At 44.3% G+C, this 19,180-nt stretch overlaps 1 protein-coding gene across 1 annotated transcript in view; it reads right to left on the bottom strand.

Moving 5' to 3' along the window:
- Positions 1 to 19,180, bottom strand: part of COL7A1 (collagen type VII alpha 1 chain) — a 618,941-nt gene that overhangs the window by 358,697 nt on the left and 241,064 nt on the right. The window contains exons 13-16 of the mRNA XM_069207404.1: positions 18,613 to 18,729; positions 16,411 to 16,560; positions 13,728 to 13,841; positions 7,383 to 7,529 (exon numbers count right to left, since the gene is read on the bottom strand). Of these exons, the coding sequence (XP_069063505.1) occupies positions 7,383 to 7,529; positions 13,728 to 13,841; positions 16,411 to 16,560; positions 18,613 to 18,729 (528 nt within the window). The remainder of the gene's footprint in view (positions 1 to 7,382; positions 7,530 to 13,727; positions 13,842 to 16,410; positions 16,561 to 18,612; positions 18,730 to 19,180) is intronic.

The raw sequence follows: 19,180 nt of genomic DNA, 5'->3' as shown, positions 1-19,180 counted from the left end.
TGCTCTTAAAAAATGCTTTTACAAACATTCACAAGGTGAAAGGGAATGGGTAACCACCTTCTTGAAGTAGGTGGTAAAATGTAAATGTTTTGCAATCACATTTTGGTCACAAAACAATCACACATACCTCTGTGATTCAGTATTAGGAAGGGATGCCCTGAACACGCCCCTTCCTAATACGAATCAGAAACCCAATTTGCGATTCAGCAATAGGTTATCAAATCGCAAATTAAAAAAAACATTTTTGCATTCTCAAACCGGTGGATTCTGCGAATCAGCCTGTTTGTGACCACAAAAATCCTTTGTACATTTAGCCCTATATTACTGGTAGAAGGAGGTGAAAATCCTACCCAAGCATCATCCACAATCCTTTTCATGGTACACCACAAAAATCACTAAACTAACCTGTGCCTAACTGTCTGGTAGCTTGGCACAAAAGCAGCCAATCTTAACTTGGAGGCAATGCGTAAAGTATTTATGCAGCACACAAACAGTATTTTGCGCTTGTGAACAGTGCGCACCATTGACGTTTTTTGCCTCTTACCAAGTAGTTAATTTTAGCTTTTCTTGCGTTCTATTTTCTCCCTGTTTCTAATGTGTGACTATAAGGGGACTCCCCCCTTCCATAGACCTGAGGAAAATTGCCTACCAGGAATAGGGTAAGAGAGTGTCTTTCCCAGCTCCTTTATATGAGACCTGCTACCACTATTTAGGGCGTCAGGTCTTCACCACGTTAGTGCATGCACGTTTGACTCATCTAAGCATGCTGAGTCACTCACTCGTGTGTTGTGGTTTGCTGTGTCATATTTTGATGAAACGCTATAATAATTATCGTTCTTATTCCAGACTGCCATGGTCAAGCTACCAACAGGTAGGCCTCCTATCATTTCCTTACTAGAGCACCTCTGTAGGAGGTAACCCCCCCTCTTACTAGAATATCTAATATAGATATTTAGGGATCCTAGGCCCTGACGAATGTCCCCAGACCTCCTTTGGCTCTCCGTAGCAGGCAGAAACATGTTGGCGATGCATCAACAATTAGGTGATCGTTCAAGTCATTATTCTCAGTATGTGTCCCATCACTTCTTTTATCCATACCAGCAGTCACCACGATTAAAGGTGTACCATTACACAGGTGACTGATTAGGTATTTTCATATCTTCCCTAGCACAACTGGATCCCTTGTTTATCCAGATAACTCTAATTTCATCACTCCCCCCTAGTTCTTTTAACTTGTAGGTTGAGTCCGTCCAGGTGGCATTGTCCTACCTCAATGGGGCTAGGTTGTCATATGATGAAGCAAGACACTATTAAGTGTGTGAGACTACCTAGTCCGTAAAGGAAAATTTCCCTTCACAGTTACTCCTGACACGCCACCTAATCTCAAAATCCGGGATTCTTGGACTAAGGGCAACTTCGTTGCCACTAATCCTCTCATCACACCCCATCCTCTTTGTGTATATGGTTAAAGTGAAAACACAACACAAGAAAATTCCCAAACCACTTTAAAAATTAGGACATATTTTGATAAATACACCGAGACCAAAACAACAAACATCCAATCAGTTGAACCGGAGATATGCAATTTTAAAATTTTAGATAAATATAGCACCTAAAAGCACAAAGTGCCACTCGTGGTCATCTGGTCGTGCTTGACCAAAGGAATGTCACAATCTCAGGCTGACTGCGATTGAGCACCGTCCAGATATAGGTACCAGGTTAGTCCAGCTGAAAAAGTTACCTTTTCAAAGTCTGGTGCGTAGAGTACCATTTGTGGTGGAGAAGGCAGCAAGGAGCAGGGAAAGGGTCGCGAATAGTTGTTGCTGTAGCTCGAAGAGTAGGCCTGGCATAGCGGATGGCCATCACTGTAGTGCAAAGATGTGGTCCGACGTCGCAGACAGTGGGTGCTGGAGCTTCGCATTGCTGGTCACCATGGGCTGTGGTTGCTTTAGTGTGAAGTGTAGATCTCATGTTAACGGTCCTCGCTAGTGTTCACTGTGGCGTGAAGAGTTGGTTTCACCAGAGCTTTGCATTGGCGGTTGTCGTGGGTGGCAGAGTCTTGGCATGAACAGGCCTGTTTGCGGTCACAAAGAGTTCAAAACTGCACAGTTTCATCCTTTTCTTGTACAAGAGTGCAATCGATACCAGCAAGGGTCCATGACCTGGGAAGGCACCTCTTGGGGACCACGGACTCACTCAAGCAGAGGCAAGTAGGGGTAGGGCAGATCCAGTTGCATGTTCTGGCAGATCCATTTACTGCAGGTCAGCTGAACAATTGCAGGGAGGCCTCTACGCTTGTTGTATCCTTGTAGCTCAGACAGGAGGTCAGCCAACTGACCCTTGCAGTCACTAAGGTAACCTGGGATGAAGGAAGCAGGTCCAGTCTTCCTTCTCAGAGAACAAGGCAGGCCTCAAGCAGCATGGCAGTCCTCTGAGGAACAAGCAGTCCTTCTTCTGCAATGTTCACATGTCCGGGCATGTAATGGAGAGTGGCTCTGAGGGTCCCATATTGATACCTGGTGCCAGCCTCGTGTCATAAGGTAACTATAACTCGCGGCCTACCCATGCACAGTTTTTTAGTCAAAACTGTTACTGCAAATATTACATTGATATTATCAATGATGTTATCAAAGATGTCATGAGTGTGGTAATTTGTGGGGTTATTAGCAGTGCATGGCGAGGATGCGAGTTATAGTTACCTTAGGGCACGAGTTATAGTTACTGGAGGTAACTCTAACTATAACTGGTGAATTTGTATGATTTTGTATGTTTAAAATGTGAGCCCACCTATAACATCTCTGTAACCTTTGTTTTTTTAAGTGAAGTTCTATAGTTTTTTTAACGTATAGTAATTTTCATTAGTACACATTAATACAACCGCCACCGCACATGGTAGTTGGCCACTGAGGCCAACCCCCTATAAGCACCCAACCTTGCACCATGCATAGCCTTTGCTTGTGCGCAGCAGAGGTTGCTCGCAAGACCTGGCCTGCAGCCAGACCGTACGGCAAACCCCCCTAACTACCTAACCCCTTGCTGTACACAGCCCTATGGCTGTGCGCGGCGTAAGTTGGCCGCAGCTTCTCTGGGTGTCAGAATAGGTGTGAGAGGGTTATCTGGGGGTGAGAGTATCTGTGAGTGTTTGTCTGGGTGTGAGAGTGCGTACATCAGTGTTTTAGTGGGTACGTCAAGGTGTATGGAGGCCTGTTAGTGTGTGCATGAGGCTGTCAGTGGGTCTATGAGTGGGTGTGTGAGAGTTTGAGTGGGTCTATGAGTGGGTGTGTGAGAGTTTGAGTGGGTCTATGAGTTGGTGCCTAACTGTCCGAGATGGTGTGTGAGTGAAAGAAAGACAATAAAAGAGAGAGAGAGTGAGAGAAAGTGAGCGGGAGAGAGATAGCAAGGTTTTTAGGCTTTGATGTATGATATGCTTAGAATGAGATCTTTCTGCACAATTTTAAAAGTTAAAATGTGTTTTACTTTTTATTTATAAAGAGCAAGATCACCTTTCAGTATGATCCTTAAACATTTTTACTTAAAAACAAATTAGGGAAACAAGTCTGGCTCGGCTCAAACCCTGAATGCTCAGTGTGAGGGTCACAGACCTTCACAATGACCTACTGAATTTCTTTCTTTTTCAAAATGTTTTTTAAGCCCTTTATGGGCTATATGGAATTGCAGTGGAGCCTTCAAAGGCTCCCCTGCAGCCCCTCCATTTTTTTAAATTACATTTTATAAGAAGCCCTTTATGGGCTATCTGAGACCACAGGGAAAGCCTCAAGGCCTCCCCACATGGGCCCTGGACATTTGTTTAAAATGTTTTTATAATTTGCCTAACAGGCGAAATGGGGCCGCGGGGGAAGCCCCAGGGCTTTTTCGATAGCAGCTACCTGCTTGCTGGAGCAAACTTTTCATCTCCGTCCTCTGCATGCATACCTGCGTGCAGGGGACAGAGATGAAAGCTTCGGTTTTTGACAGCAGGACTTGTTTGACAGGTCCCGCTGTCAAAAAGCAAAGGGTTTCCTGTGGTTTTGCAGCCAAGCCACAGCAAACAGCTATGTCCCGAGGGTGGGCACCCCGGACATAGCAGGAGCCGGCCCTGGGGGGTGGTGGTCCCCAGGGCCATCAGTGGCTCTTTAGGGGGGGGGGCGGCCCCCTCCAACTATCATAGTCCTAGGGAGGTGGTGATCCCCAGGGCTAAAGTAGGTCTGAAACGGACCCCCATTTTTATTATTGCCCCTGTCAGGTGGTGATCTCCGGAGCTGTAGGGGGGGCCCAAGCACCCGGCACATACCCAATTTCTCAAATGCCCCAGCGGTGGTGGTCCTGCAGCTATACAGAAATATGAGCGGGGCCCAAGCAGCCCCGTCCGCACCCAATTTCTCAAATGTCCCGGGGGGAGGTGATCCCCGGGGTGTGGGAGGGCTGCGTGGCCCCCACTCATATTTCAGTATGGCCCCAGGGAGATTGTGGTCCCTGGGGCTGTGGGGGAGGCCATCGAGCCTCCCCCACGATACCAAAGCATTTTTGCCCTGGGGGTGGTGGTCCCTGGGGAGTGGGGGAGGCCATCAGGCCTCCCCCACTTTTTGAAAGCATGTTTGCTCTGGGTGGTAGTGGTCCCCAGGGTGCGGGGGAGCCACGCAGCCCCCCCACTCATATTTTACAATTCGTCCTTCCTATTAAAAAGAAAAAGTGCCCCCGGGACCTGGCCCACCCGGGGGCTTAGTTAAAAACCACGTTCGTTTTTTTTTTTTTTATCTTTACCGCAGATTTGCTGCTCCATCATGATTTTGCAGCAAAAGTTTAAAAAAAATGCTTTTTAGCTGTGGGGGGTGGGGGAGCCCGTTTGGGACCCCAGAGCTAAGGAGTCAGGGTGTTCGTACTTGGGCCCTTTTGTATTTATTATTATTTTTTGTGGGACTCAGCTTCAGCCGAATTCCAAGATAGCTGACAACACTTAAATGGCTTTGTTGTTGAAGTGTTGTCAGCCAATCAGATCTCAGCACGAGATTGGGAGGAGTCGCAAATCCTTCACGCCCCTAAATATAAAAAGTTGGATTTTCTTTAATTTCTCTAAAACTAATGAACAGATTTACACCAAAACAAAAAAAAGGTCGCTTTCTGGACCAGCACCTACCTTTCTGCCAAATTTGGTGAAACAGCAGTTTTGGCACTAGCGCTGTTCAAAATCCCTATTGAAAAATGAATGGGGAAAAAGTGTTTGGGACCCCCTCCTTTTTCTCGGCCCCACCGAACGGAACACCACGAAACTTTCCAAACAGCAGCTGAAGTGACTAGCAAATTTGTTTGGAAAGTTTCGCGAAGATTCATCTAGCGGCACCAAAGTTATAGACAAGTAAAAAAACGCTTTTTATATAGAAACTAGGTCCTAACTATAGCTACCTAGTGGCGAATATATATATATATATATATATACAAACACCCAGCCTCCAAACAGCATCACCCACAACCATTTAGTCCTGATGATCGCCTAATGACCTTTCACCTCATATAGACTCTTGGATGGGAAAAAACCCTACCTCTGAACAACAACTTCCACAACCTTTAAGGTCTGAGGCTGGTATAATGATCTCCCCCTCAAAGATCCTTTGATGGGAAAATACCCACCCCTCAATCCACATCATCCACATTTTTCTTTCAGGCCAGAGAAAGGTCTAACCATCTCCACGACATAGAGACCCTTCATTCTGAAAACACTCTTCCTCCGAAAAACAACAGACATCATTCAGGCCAAGGTCTTCACCTCATAATGAACCTTCAGTTGGAACCTCCCACGATTAAAAACCAATGTTTGCCACATTAAGTACCAAGTGGACAGGTAATGAGTGACTACTGCTCTGTTTACAAATTGTGTAGCATAACATCATCTCAGCAAAGTGAGAAAATAAGTTGCACTGAGTTACCATCTTTAGAAAAATCTCCCACAAATTCTTCAGTACAAGAACAATTCAATATGGTTTTGTAAACTCTAATTAAATCCTGTTCCAGACCATCTTTCGGTTTACATTTGCTTTATAAAGGCTTCATGGTAATTTGTTCTAGTGTATCTCTTCAACAGGATTTCTAAGAGCAGTTTGGTTTTCACAGGAAGATACCCAAATTCTTCACTGAAGTGGTCACTCAGTCACTCACTCACTGAATGTGACTGAGTGAATGAGTGACTGAGAAATTGATTGATGTGCTGACTGTCTCACTCCTAGAATGGTTTGTTGACCAAATACCTCATTCACTCACAGGTACACTGACTGAATGGCTTGCCAACTTATTTATTGGTTGACAAACACACTCATTTACTGAATGAATTTCTCTCAGAATAACATTGTGGTTCACTCTTTCACTTACTCATTAAGTGATCCATTACTTCATCAAAAGAATCCCTGGTGATTTTGCTCTCTCTGTCTATACGTACTGGCTGACTGGCTTACTCACTCGCTCACTGTGCTGCTGACTTTTCCAATTACTCACTGAATGGCCAAACTAGTGACCGATAGAATGAGTATCTCGTTGACTGACAGAATCTCTTTCCCACTAACTGAATCACAGACTGACTGACTAACAGAATGGCTCAGCCACTCTTTACTGAATTAATGACTGGTTCATTGGTTAATTCTCAGTTTTGCTTACAAGTTTTTTGTGCAAAAATACAAAACTAAAATATACAACACAAATTAAAATCAACTGATACTTAAAACTTGAGGAACCACAAAATACTGCAACACATGAATGCACAGAAAACCAAAGATTGAAGTTCACGCACAGGATGGAACAAAATACAGCTGTTCCACTGCTCAATGCCCAGTACCTTCCCACCACCCTCTAGAAAAGACAATTTGTAAAGGGAGGATGTATCTTGTCCAGTCTTCCAGGGTTCGACCAAGGGAACTCTTCGATGTAACTGGCTGACTGATTAATTCAAATGTGAATTAATTCAGTGACTTACTTATAAATTGATATAAGAAAGGACAGTCCTATCTGTTTATGTGTGGAGTTCTCTGGCCTGATTGCAGAGTCTCACCAGTCGTAAACTTACTATTAACTCAGAGTTTGTGAAAATCTGAAAAATAGTGAATTTACACAAAAGTGTAAGTTACCTTTGTGAATTGGGCCCTCACTGTTTAGCTAACTGACTCACTAAATGAGTGATTAGCTAACTCATTCACTCGATAAGTGATTATCTAAAGTAGTTATTAACTCACTAAATAGTAGACTGTCCGAGTCTAACCCAGTAACTCATTCACACACTCATTGTTTAAAAGAAAGGCCATTGACTTAAGGTGTCCAGATGTCTTCTTCCTCAGTGAAATTCAGTAACTGACATTTAAACTGTTGTAATAATAATTTTCTGGTTGCCATGCAGTCCTTACCTATGCGGACTGTAAGAGGAACAGCAATGCCTTCACTCCGTCCAGCCAGAGCAGAGACACGCAGGGTGTAGGTTATGTCCTCACTCAAGTCATCAATTTCAATGGTGTTTTGTGTTCCTGGGATCCGCCTTGTCCTCTCGTAGGTACCTGCAAAGAACAGACAAAATAAGACCGAGGCGAAGACCTCCCATTTAGGATGGAATATAACTTAATTAAACTTCACTCATCCTTCTTCTCAAGGACACGGCAAATAGTGTCTTAGCATAAGATTGTGACTGCAGAGGTCACTGACATTCTGAATTCTGCCTGCAAACCAATGTACTGTTTTACTGACCCCAGCTTCTGAAAATTACCCACAGATGTCATGTCCTGCTGAACTAACCCTTTACCCCAGCCTTTTGTTTATAACATGAGCTCAGGCTGACTGCATTTTGTATATTTCTGATTAGCATAATGTGCAGATCACATGCACGTGCACTTCTATTCCATGACCGAATGTGCCCTAGTACATATTCTGTCACATTTATGTTATTTGAAACCATAACTGCGGACCTGATTTAGGTCTCGGCGGATGGGTTACTCCGTCAAACGGTGACGTATATTGTGCCTGCTGAAATATAAATCCCATTATATCCTATATGCCTCACTGATCCGAGTAGAAAACATGTCAATGAAAGTGTGCCTTCTCCAATTTAATTCACAATTTGTTAATTAACATTATGGGGGTCATTACGACCCTGGCAGCCGGCGGTACACTGGCGGTAACACCGCCAACAGGCTGGCCATACAGCTGGCCCCTCCTACATGCCGCCAGGCTTCTGCCAGGCGGTTATATTCCCCAGGGCAGCGCTGCCCTGGGGATTATGAGTCCCCAACCGCCAGCCTGTCCATGGTGGTAAACACCGCCATGGAAAGGCTGGCGGTAAGGGGGACTTGGAGTGCCCCTGGGGGCACTTGGCATGGGCAGTGCATGGGCCCCCAGGCACAGTCCCACTGCGTATTTCGGGCAGTGAAATGCGCGACAGGTGCTGCTGCACCCGCTGCACATCAACATTGCCGCCAGCTCTATTATGAGCCGGCTGCATTGTTGAGTTGACTTTAACGCTGTTTCCGTCCGCTGGCCCAGCAGAAATGTTAAAATAGGGTGCCACCAATACCGCCAGCACTGGCAGAATTGTGGCGCCTGCGGCTTCGGCGGTCTTTTTGCAAGACCGCCGAAGTCGTAGTGAGGGCTTATGTGTCTTCAACACATCAATGCTTGTGTCAATCCTTTTAAAATAAAGGTTACATTTTAGACCCTTAACCAGTTCTCCTTGCTGGGGCTTTTTTGTGTAATGAGCAATACTTTTATAGTATCTGAACTATATCATGGAATTTAAGTAATTGGATTAAAACTCTAAGGCCCATATTTAGCAGTTCAAACTTACAAAATACAATTGTATTTTGTAAGTTAGCGCCGATTTTGCGTCAGAAAACGACACAAATGCGGCGCTAAAAAAGTATAAATATGGGCCTTAGTTTGAAATGTCTTTAGTTTCAAACATCTGATGAGAAACATTTACTTTTAAACTGTTGACAATCTATGTAATTTGCATTAATTTAGAAAACAGATTAGAAAGTTGATTATGAGGAAGCAAACCACTTGGAAATTCATTTGGATAAAAACCTTATGAATTTGTGACCTAATGAAGGATTTATATCAATAAATGAACAAATAAAATATCTTGGTATTATCTTCAACAGAAAACTCACTTCAGAAAAAATAGGTTTGTTTCAACAGCTCTGTCCAAAGGGCGTTTGAGACTGAGTCCAAAATATGTGGTGGATCATTAGGTCATTGGTAAACGCTTACTCAGGTAAAATAAGGCCAACACTGGCATTTGGGAGGCAGCTGTGGTTTGCTGTCTCAACTAAAGTGATCTTAGATACATACACTTTGCTTAATTCATGGATCACCCATAGCTTTGGCGTAAATCTGATGGCCATTTTCCTGGCATAACTGCATTAACAATATTCTATGGCTCACTTAATGTGATTATTGCAATCACATGATGCACCCTTCATTTTAAAATTTTGAAAATAATAATTTAGATGTCAAAACATATCAAATTTATATTTGTGGAAATAATTTTGAAGGTGGTACACTTCCATGGGCATATTGGGCAACCGCCACCCGCCCAGTTGTAACCGCTGTGCGGCCGCCAATGCGGCCGCACTTCCGCGGTGCCCATTATGACATCCCTGCTGAGCCGGCGGGCGGAAACAGAGTTTCCACCCACCAGCCCAGCGGGGATGTGGGCTGCAACATGGGAGCCGGCTCCAAATGGAGCCGGCGGTGTTGCGGCCGTGCGACGGGTGCAGTTGCACCTGTCGTGCTTTTCACTGTCTGCTGTGCAGACAGTGAAAAGCTTTGTGGGGCTGTGCCAGGGGGACCCTGCACTGCCCATGCCAAAGGGGCCCGCGACTCCCCTTTCTGCCAGCCTTTCCATGGCGGTTCCTGCCGCCATGAAAAGGCGCGCGGGAAGGGGACTCGTAATCCCCTGGGCAGCGGATTAAATACGCCGGGACCACTGTGGCGGAAAACCGCCGGTCCCGGCGGTGCGACTGCGGCGCTTCCGCTGCGGTCGTTAACACCCGAGTTTGCACAGCCAGCCTGTTGGCGGTGCAACCTCCAAAACAGCCCTGGCGGTCTTTGACCGCCAGGGTTGTAATGAGGGCCATTATTGTCTTTTTGGATCACTGAGGCATAGTTTGTAAACATTGTGCAGGTGGTTTCATTCCATATACCTATACATAAAAAACAATGCCACAGAACTATTTAGTACATGTAGTAGCGAATTGTTCTAAAGTCATGGAAACGGGTACAGTGTTTTACCTCTGCGATGGGAATTGGCACAATCCAAAAATAGCAATAATGCATTCTGCCAACACAGAAACTTACAATGCACAGACAAGGTTCTACTGAATATTATTTGGGGTAAATTTTCCTGCATGGTAATCATGGTGGTAATATCACATGACACAACTTTCTGGTCCATTCTTTAGAATTGGTTCCCAAGAAATGATGGAAGTATTACTGCTGGGCACAGTACGTATGAGAAGCCGTATTTATTTTGCCAATTTGTAACTGGAGTTCTTAGAGTTACAAATTATAATAATTCTTTCTCTCATTATTTTTGCGTTTATATAACTTTGAATGATCAAAATTGTTTTAAAAAAGCCTCTTTTTGAATGGTCACCCTACTTTTTTGTCGACTAGTGCTGCTGGTTTTTTAACTATTTGCACTAGGATACTGATGTCCCATCCGAAGTATATGCAGTCTGACCCATAAAACCTAAAACATAGTGAAAATGGCTAACTCCCATATGACACATCTACTTTTCCTGTAAGGCCCTAGTCTATGTTGACGAAAATACACCAACAGCATCGAAGCTAAATGTCAAGTGTGGGCTGCAGCACTTATTGGGCCACCCACTAGGTTGGCAAGTAAAACATAACTTCAGGCTTATAAGTGTAGCCAGACTGCTACCACTTTAAACCAGCAGACAGGCCTTGTAGATATCCCATTTTAACAGGTACGAAACCTACTTTTTAAATATTAAGTGAACCATCTCTCAGTAGATCTTGCAGCCTACAAGGTAGGGTATTTATTATTCAAGCGTAGAACATGTAAAAAGATAGTTTAAGCAAGTTCCTGCAGTGACTGACCCCTCAAAACATATTTTCTCTAAATAGGTGCTGTGGAGTTTCTTTAAGCCTAGAAGAGCAGTTAAGCAGGGTCTGGGTACATCACTAACTTAAAGGACTTAAAGGAGACCGGGGGGTGCCTGTGCCATTATAGTTTATAAGGGAAGCCTAACGAACAGGGTCATTTTGACCACAAGATATACTTTAACTCTCTTGGCTTGTCTAAGTGAAGAAAAAAAACATGTTTGGAGTGGTTGAGTTGGATGGGACTGTTCATTACCCTACCCACACCCCTGGGTGTGCTGCAAGCTCCCTCTAGGCACAGGAGTATTCTGCAATGTGGGATTTACCTGAGAAACGTTTACTGCAGGATATGTGGCAATAAGGTACACTGGAGGTGCTGGAAAAGTGGGAAGGTGCGCCCTGGGAAAAGTGGGTGGAGGTGTTCAGGTGTCAACACAAACGGATGATGGACAGAGCGCTGAACAATGCAAACACTCACCCTCAGTCACAGATCTGGGTTTAATCCATGTTCTTTTGCTCACCATGCCACCCCAGGTTGGACCCAGCCATATGCAAATCAGTCTTGACCCTGTTCCTCATGGGAACAGTCCAGCCCGAACTGCCAAGCCAGGTCCTCCCTTGACCAGAAACAAGCATCCTGGGACCGGTTTCAGAGTATCACCCTTCATCAGCCAGGCTAGCTTGAATCTAGTGGCACAGTGAGCACTGGACCCACGTCTGGGCATACCCTTCCCACTTAGGGCAACTTTATCAACACAAACGGATGATGGGCGGAGTGCTGAACAATGCAAACACTCACCCCCAGTCACAGATCTGGGTTTAATCCATTGTTCTTTTGCTCACCATGCCACCCCAGTTTGGACCCAGCCATATGCAAATCAGTCTTGACCCTGTTCCTCATTGGAACAGTCCAGCCTGAACTGCCAAGCCAGGTCCTCCCTGGACCGGAAACAGGCATCCTGGGACCAGTTTCAGGGTATCATCCTTCATCAGCCAGGCTAGCTTGAATCCAGTGGCACAGTGAGCACGGGACCCACGTGTGATGTTGCGGTGCTCAGGAGTCGCCTCCACCCACTCGTACCTATTTGAACAAAAGTAGCACACCAACCCCAGCTCTTAGAACATTTTACAAAAGATGACTGGACCTGCTGTCCGTGACCTTTGTGGACAGCTGAAAGGCTGGACCTGCTTCTCCTTGTATCAGCATTAAAGGCACACGCTAAAGAAAAGTTAAATCATATAATTCATTACAGGTTTCCAGTCCATATAAATGTATTACTCATAGAAATGAGAACCCCAAAGTCCAAATCACGATATCCTAAAAAAGATCCAATCACATGTTTTACAGTGGCCTTCTGGTAGAATATTCAAACATTTGGTCAATGCATGATTCCATCACACTTTTGCTGTAGCATTTCTCAGGTCCACCTGCTCAAAAATCTTAGTAGCTATCCCTGGGTATCATCAGGGTCACGATAAGTCAAATCAGCATAGTTACTGCACCTAGGGTTTGTAGCAGTTCCTCATGGACATCTGACTTAAAGTACATTAATCAAGAAAGAAAATGAAGCGACAACCAGGATATGCCCCAAGAGGCTTGAGCAGCCTCCAATCATTCTTCATATAAAAATATAACTACAGCTATATGTCTAATTGATTATTTATTTGAAAAGATGCACATATGCATTTGTATAATAATACACTTATGCATAGGAACTCACTCCGACAGCAAGCAAAAAGAAAAGTGGAGCTTGACTCACTCTCCATCCTGTTCCCTACAAAATTTAACAGTGAAAGAAAGAAAACCAATAGACATTTCATAACTTTCTTATGATCCACAGCAAACTAATACCATTAGGAAATATTGTTGACAAAGCTAAGATTCACATCATCTCACCACTGTAGCATCCAGCAAATCCCTAATCTTGACCAAGAAATCTTTGAGTACACCATGTGGCCGAAATTACCAAACTTTCGGAGTCGCAATTTTAAGGAATCGCTATTTTTGCGATTCCTTAAAATTGCACTGCGAATTCCTTTCATAAACCATGAAAGGCGATTTTGCATTCGCAAACGGTGGAATTTTGCGATTCGCACTGTTTGCAAATGCAAAATCATTTGATCCATCTAGCCCTTTATTGTTATTATTATTAGTTATTAATTTTAATACCTTTACTACTGGCTTTTCTGAACTTTATCACTGACTTTCTCCGACCGCTCTTTTTCAATTCTTCCATTTGGCAACCTTCTAGGGCTCTGAAGCTTTACTTTAATACTGGGTTGCTTGAACATTTTGACTGGTTTGCATTAAACTTACTATTGGGTTTTGTGAACATTACCACTGCTTAAGTGACCTTTACTACTGAATTTTGTGAACACTGCTTCAGTGTTTCCGGGCCTCTCTTGAGTAACCTGAACTGGCCTTTCTTGGGTAACCTAAACTTTACTTATGGGTTTCTGGAATTTCACCACAGGACTCAGTAAATTAGTGTGCCTTCACTACTGCTATCAGGACTTCATGATCAAAATATTTCCATCTCTGTAGGTGACCATGTTTTGGGAAATGTTCTACTTTTCGGGGAAAAATTACACAATTTAGGATCACCGTTAAGCCTTTTTAAAGAGAAACTTACCATCTGCACTTCGGATCACTATCTTGTACTGGTCGGCTCCGGCCACTCCTGTCCAGGCGAGGCGAATTGTCTTGCCCACGATTTCAGTGAGCCTCAGATTGGAGATAGAGCCCACTGCAAGGACAAGCAAGGGTTAATGTTTTGTGCAGCACGTAGGGGCATTTAAACCCTCCTCTCATACATAGGGTCCTAAAGAGAGTTGTGACCCCAATGCAAGAACAATTGTTGAATGAACACACAGTAGAACAGGAACTGGGGAAAAGAGACTCAGGGAGAGTATGAATTGTGTGTTTATGGGACAAATGGTTCAGCAAGGCCCCTGGTGTCCTAGACAGAAGTCTCTTCCATCACACAAGGCGGGTGAGGACCCAAAAGGAAATTCTTGCTGATCAGCTGCAGTTGGTTTTAGGTGAATCAATGAGAAGAAAACTGTAATTGGTCTCTACAAGCTTTCCTGGTTATTGGTCTCTACAAGCTTTACTGGTTGTACTACTGAATACTGAGACAATATTGAGATACAAGAATATTGAGGAAGGAATATCGAGGGACAAAATATTTAAAAGTAAGCGCACATGGGGAAGTACATATTTACTATTACTAACTCCACATACATGCACCATATATATATATATGTATTTTCACTTAAAAAAACAAATGTTAATTATTCTTTTTTTGGGGGGGTGGGACATGGTCCCCTCTCCAGGGCCTTACTCGGCCCGGGGACCCCATCCCCCGGGGCCCGGGCATGTGACATTCATCTCTATGTTGGGGACCGTGGAGGGCGCCTGAAGGCCCCCACAGTCCCAGCTGGCTCCCCGCCTCCTGCAGGAGGCAGCACTGCTGTCACAGAGTGAGAGCAGTTTCCTCTGTGTGCCTGCCTGCATTTCCATGGCCAGGCAGAGAAAGAAAATCTCTGCTCCGATGAAGGGAGAGCTGTTTGACAGCTCTCCCTTCATCGGAGCAGAGTGTTTTCTGAGGCTTGGTGGCAGTTGTGAAGCTGTTGCCAAGCCACAGCAAACCACTATGTCCCTGAGGTGGCCAACCCGGGACATAGCAGGAGCTGGCCTGGGGGCGGGGGGTGGGGTGGCTATCCCCAAGGGTATCAGTGACTCCCCCTATTTTTTTCAGTTTTTCCTGTGGAGGTGATTGTCCCTGGGGCCGCGGGGGAAGTGCGTGAGGCCCCCACCCATCATAATAATTTAAAGCCCCGTGGAGGTGGCCGGGCCCCCGCATTACAATAAAGAATGCCCCACGGAGGTGGCGGTCGCCGGGTCTGATGGGGGGGAGCCCCCCTGCACTATGATAAGCAAAGCCTCCAGGACTTGGCCCACCCGGAGGCTTCTGAATGACAAAGCGCTTCGTTTTGTTTTATAATTTTTCCCGGATCCATCACGACTCATGATGAAAATTAAAAAAAAACAATGCTATTTCACCAATATCGTGGGTTTGATATTAATGGTAAAACCTGCTTTACTGGAGTAACTGATGAACAATAAAAAGTAGAATAAATAAGAAATCATGAGGTAGATATTTTTGCTTCTAGGTACTGTTCTTGATTCTGGATTTTACCCAATGAATATCCTAAAAAAGAACACTCTTAGATGTGAAGCCTGGGAAGCCCTACTCTGGAGGTCCAAGTGAAGAGTAGTAGCTGAGAGTTCCATTTTCAGACTTCCATGGCGCATTGATATTGATTGAGTAATGCTATCCGGGTGTGAGGCAAAATGAAGCAGCTTCACTGCAGCAGTGAACAGTTTACGAGTAGCTTCTTACAACCACTCTTTGAGAGTAGAAAGTCTGACTCGCTGAACCAATGGTAAACAGCCAACCCGTGTGACTGTATGGTGACTCCTGATCCCTCATCATTGACCTCTGTGGCCAGTGCTTGACTCAAAAATATTTATTAGATTTAGCCCATACCCTGCCTAACTAAAAGCTTGGTCACCCAAGCTGGTGTCCTTTCACCACCCTCTTTCTGCAGTTATTGGGTCTTTTGTCTCCATTGTCATCTGATGTCGCCTCTACATCAAGCGCCTAGTCACTGCAGTAGTACTGTTGTCTTAATCCCCCTGCTCCCCAGCGCACACTCTGAAAAGGCAACCTGGCCTTGGTAATGTGTGTTGTTAATTAGAAGTGTCAGCAGTCTGACCAATCGAGGAATTAGTAGATTTCTTCACATATAAATGACTACGAAAGGCCAATGTGGATTTTAGGTCTTCATTCAGTTCAATTGGACCAGGCCACCTGTAATGTCGCTGGGAGACCACACACAAGCTTGGCTCAATCTATCTGAAATCTTTACCACTTCTGCTTGCCATTCAGTGGCACAGCCTGTAGTGAAATCTCCCACCTTCTCTATAGCCACTCTAATTCTACGCAAATATAAGGAAGGCCAATAATTTCCCACATGCTCAGAGTCCCCCCAGCCCTGCATTGTTTCCATCATCAATGTTATCATCAATGGTCATCCACAGACTGCAGTGACAGATTATTTGAAAATATCAAAATCATTTTGGAAGATTGGCACATTTTCTGATACTCTGCTGTTCAAAAGGTGTCCCAGGATGATTCCAGAGATTTGCAAACAGTCATCTCCCTGCTGGCTGCTGGAGGCATCCCACTGCAGCCCTATTCCAGTTCTCCCATCCCTAATGTTATTTGTTATCAATCTGGAGCAATTTACCTGTGGGAGAGATTGTTGCAGGTGTTGCCACCTCACGCCCATCATACAATGTGTAGAGAGTGATCCTATACTCTGTACCCGGTCTCAGGCCAGTGATTTCGTATGTGTCAGTATCAGTGGACATCTGTACAGTTTGGGGTGTCTTTGACCCTAAGAAAAAGAAATCATAATAATGAAACATAGTTCACAACCCTGATTCAAATAACATTCTTTGCCTCCACAATAATTAGTTCGGCCCTGGTTTTCATTAAATCTGTGATTGTTCTCTTTGTTTAATCACACTATTTAGTTTCCTGTTTTGTTACAATGTTACCTCTATTTTTCAATATGCTAATGACAAGACTTCCTCTTCCTTCCTTACCTTCTCAGCCATTCTCATCTTCAATGTTTGTTTCCTTCCTATTGCTATTCACTCTGTCTGACGCAATCAAAAATGTGCAATGATGGCCAAAAGAAAAAATACAGAAAGGGCAGTGAAAGCTGAAGGATCATAGTGGAAACACACAGAAATCTGTTGGACGGAAATGAGAGCAGTGTGCATCTTGGCACAGCACTAATGCCATAAGAGTATTTCAATTACACGTAAACAGAGAAGACCTTCTGACGGGAAATTGTTTTTAGTTTGTGGCTGGATTATGGAATGCCTCCTAGACTCCAAATAACTTTTTTGCTGACCTTTGTGGAGGAAGTACTTCCAATGAAAGAGCCTCCCATTTCAGATCTGGAGGTCACTACGCTCCTCCTGCTGGGACTTTCTCTTTAAGAGGTGGGACTTACAGGTGTCCTATGGGATTAGACAACAGTCTAGATCTGCACAGAATAAGCCCACTCCTCTATGAAAATGAATTGCAAGGGAAGGTTGATATGCTACATACCTGTACTGACTCATAACCTTAGAGAATACCAGGATGTCCCATACCAAGATGTCCCACCTCCAAAAAAGGAAGTTGAGGCTAAAATAACAAAATGCCTTCCAGTTCAATGAGCAGAGTCTTCAAATGGTAAATACCTTATCCTGTTTAGCTTTCAACTTTAGTAAAGCTCAATTGCTACCAGTAGGTTTGAGGGCTGCAGGGGATAAACTATCACCAATAACGTTAACTTATGGTAATACTTATCAGAAAGAAATAGAGCCATCTTGGAGCTAGACAGGACTATTAATTCTCCCTTTTCATGGGAGCTACCCAGAAGGTCATGAGAAGGCTTCACAAAATCCAAAAGCCACTACAAGGGCAATTTCTGGCAGTCAACGTTGGGACTATATCAGGCCAACACAGTAGATTACACTAGATTCTAAACTGCGCAGCAGGTACAATATCCAGTCTTGGTCATGAGCTACAAAAGCACCCATAAAACAGGCTCACATTAATGGCATTTAGGTTTGAAACTTCGTGTCCCGTGGCTAAGGTCCGGTGATTAGGCTCTGCTGGTCCCTAATAATTTCAAGAATTTTTCATTGAGTTGTAGGCAGCTGCAGATAAATGGGACAAGGTGGTGTACTGATACTCAACTGGAGTTAGGAAAGACCTTGAGTAAAGAGGGATTTAGAGAATGTCTAAACAACTTTTTGTTCTGGTCCTGCCAAGGCCAGGGATTTGTGATGATGCCTGGATATCCTAGGAGTTAAGGCACCTTAAAACTTTATTTCACTAGAAGCTCCAAAGATAAGGCTGGGGCACAGTAAGACGATGAGCTTAGCTCCAGTCTGCAATTTCTCATCAAAAGCAGTGTGCATGTCAAGAAAATGAACACGTTGTTGACAGCATTATTGTGATAAATGTATTTCTGGCCCCATTAATGAAGGCAGCACTTACGGCCCCCTACTGATTGAAGTGCAGAATATTTTATTTTATAGATCTTGGCTTGGTAAACTATTCACAGGATTCTATGCAGGTTTGTTAGTTTGAGGCATATCACAATGTAATTTACTCAGTGGGTGCCACTCTGAATGGGCACGTACAATTTATAACAATAGCTTGATTACCGTAGTGGACAGAACTACCTGTCGTAAGATCACATCTGAGCAATACATATCACGAGAGTCTAAACCACACTCAAGACCCCTGAAGCCCCACATCGAGAGCTTCTCATCAGAATCAAGACTGTCTTGACCAAGATAATAATGCACCTACCATTGACAGGGAAGGTATCCATAGTGTGTCAAAAGAATAGGGACACAATGGTTTGCTTGATTCCATTTACCTGTGGCCCTCCTCCACTCCAGCCTGTAGCCCCGGGCCTCAGGAATGATGTTCCAGTTCACTCTAATTGTTGTCGGACCCACGATGAATGTGCGGAGGGTCTGCACTATTCCTGACTCTGAGAAGAAAGATACAAACATGTTGAGTATCGGCTCCACTGGGCTGGTGCCCGCTGAAAGGTATCCATGAATGACCATCAACCTTGGAAGAAACACCACACTTTTCCAAATAGTACTGATGCACTTGATTTTTTATGGAGCACAACGTATCAACAAACTGTGAAGCATTTGCAGCACATTCTAAATTGGGCCACCTAGGTCTTTCTGGTGTAAGCCACATCAGCAGGACATCATGCATGCTCTACAGATCTTTCACTGGCCTTCAGGTGAACACACATTTTCACAAGGTGTAATCAACATGGTGTGAACATAGCCCCTGTTACCTTCAAGACGGAACAGGGAAGCAGAAACCGTGATGAAGACACAAATGAGCCCTCAAAAACTTGAACATCCATCAAAAAGCAGGCGGTAGATGAATGGTCACGCAGGGGCCTACTCATGACAGGTACC

This window comes from Pleurodeles waltl, chromosome 9 (assembly GCF_031143425.1).
Source record: "Pleurodeles waltl isolate 20211129_DDA chromosome 9, aPleWal1.hap1.20221129, whole genome shotgun sequence".
Classification (NCBI taxonomy): domain Eukaryota; kingdom Metazoa; phylum Chordata; class Amphibia; order Caudata; family Salamandridae; genus Pleurodeles; species Pleurodeles waltl.
This window is presented reverse-complemented; position numbering and strand designations above follow the sequence as displayed.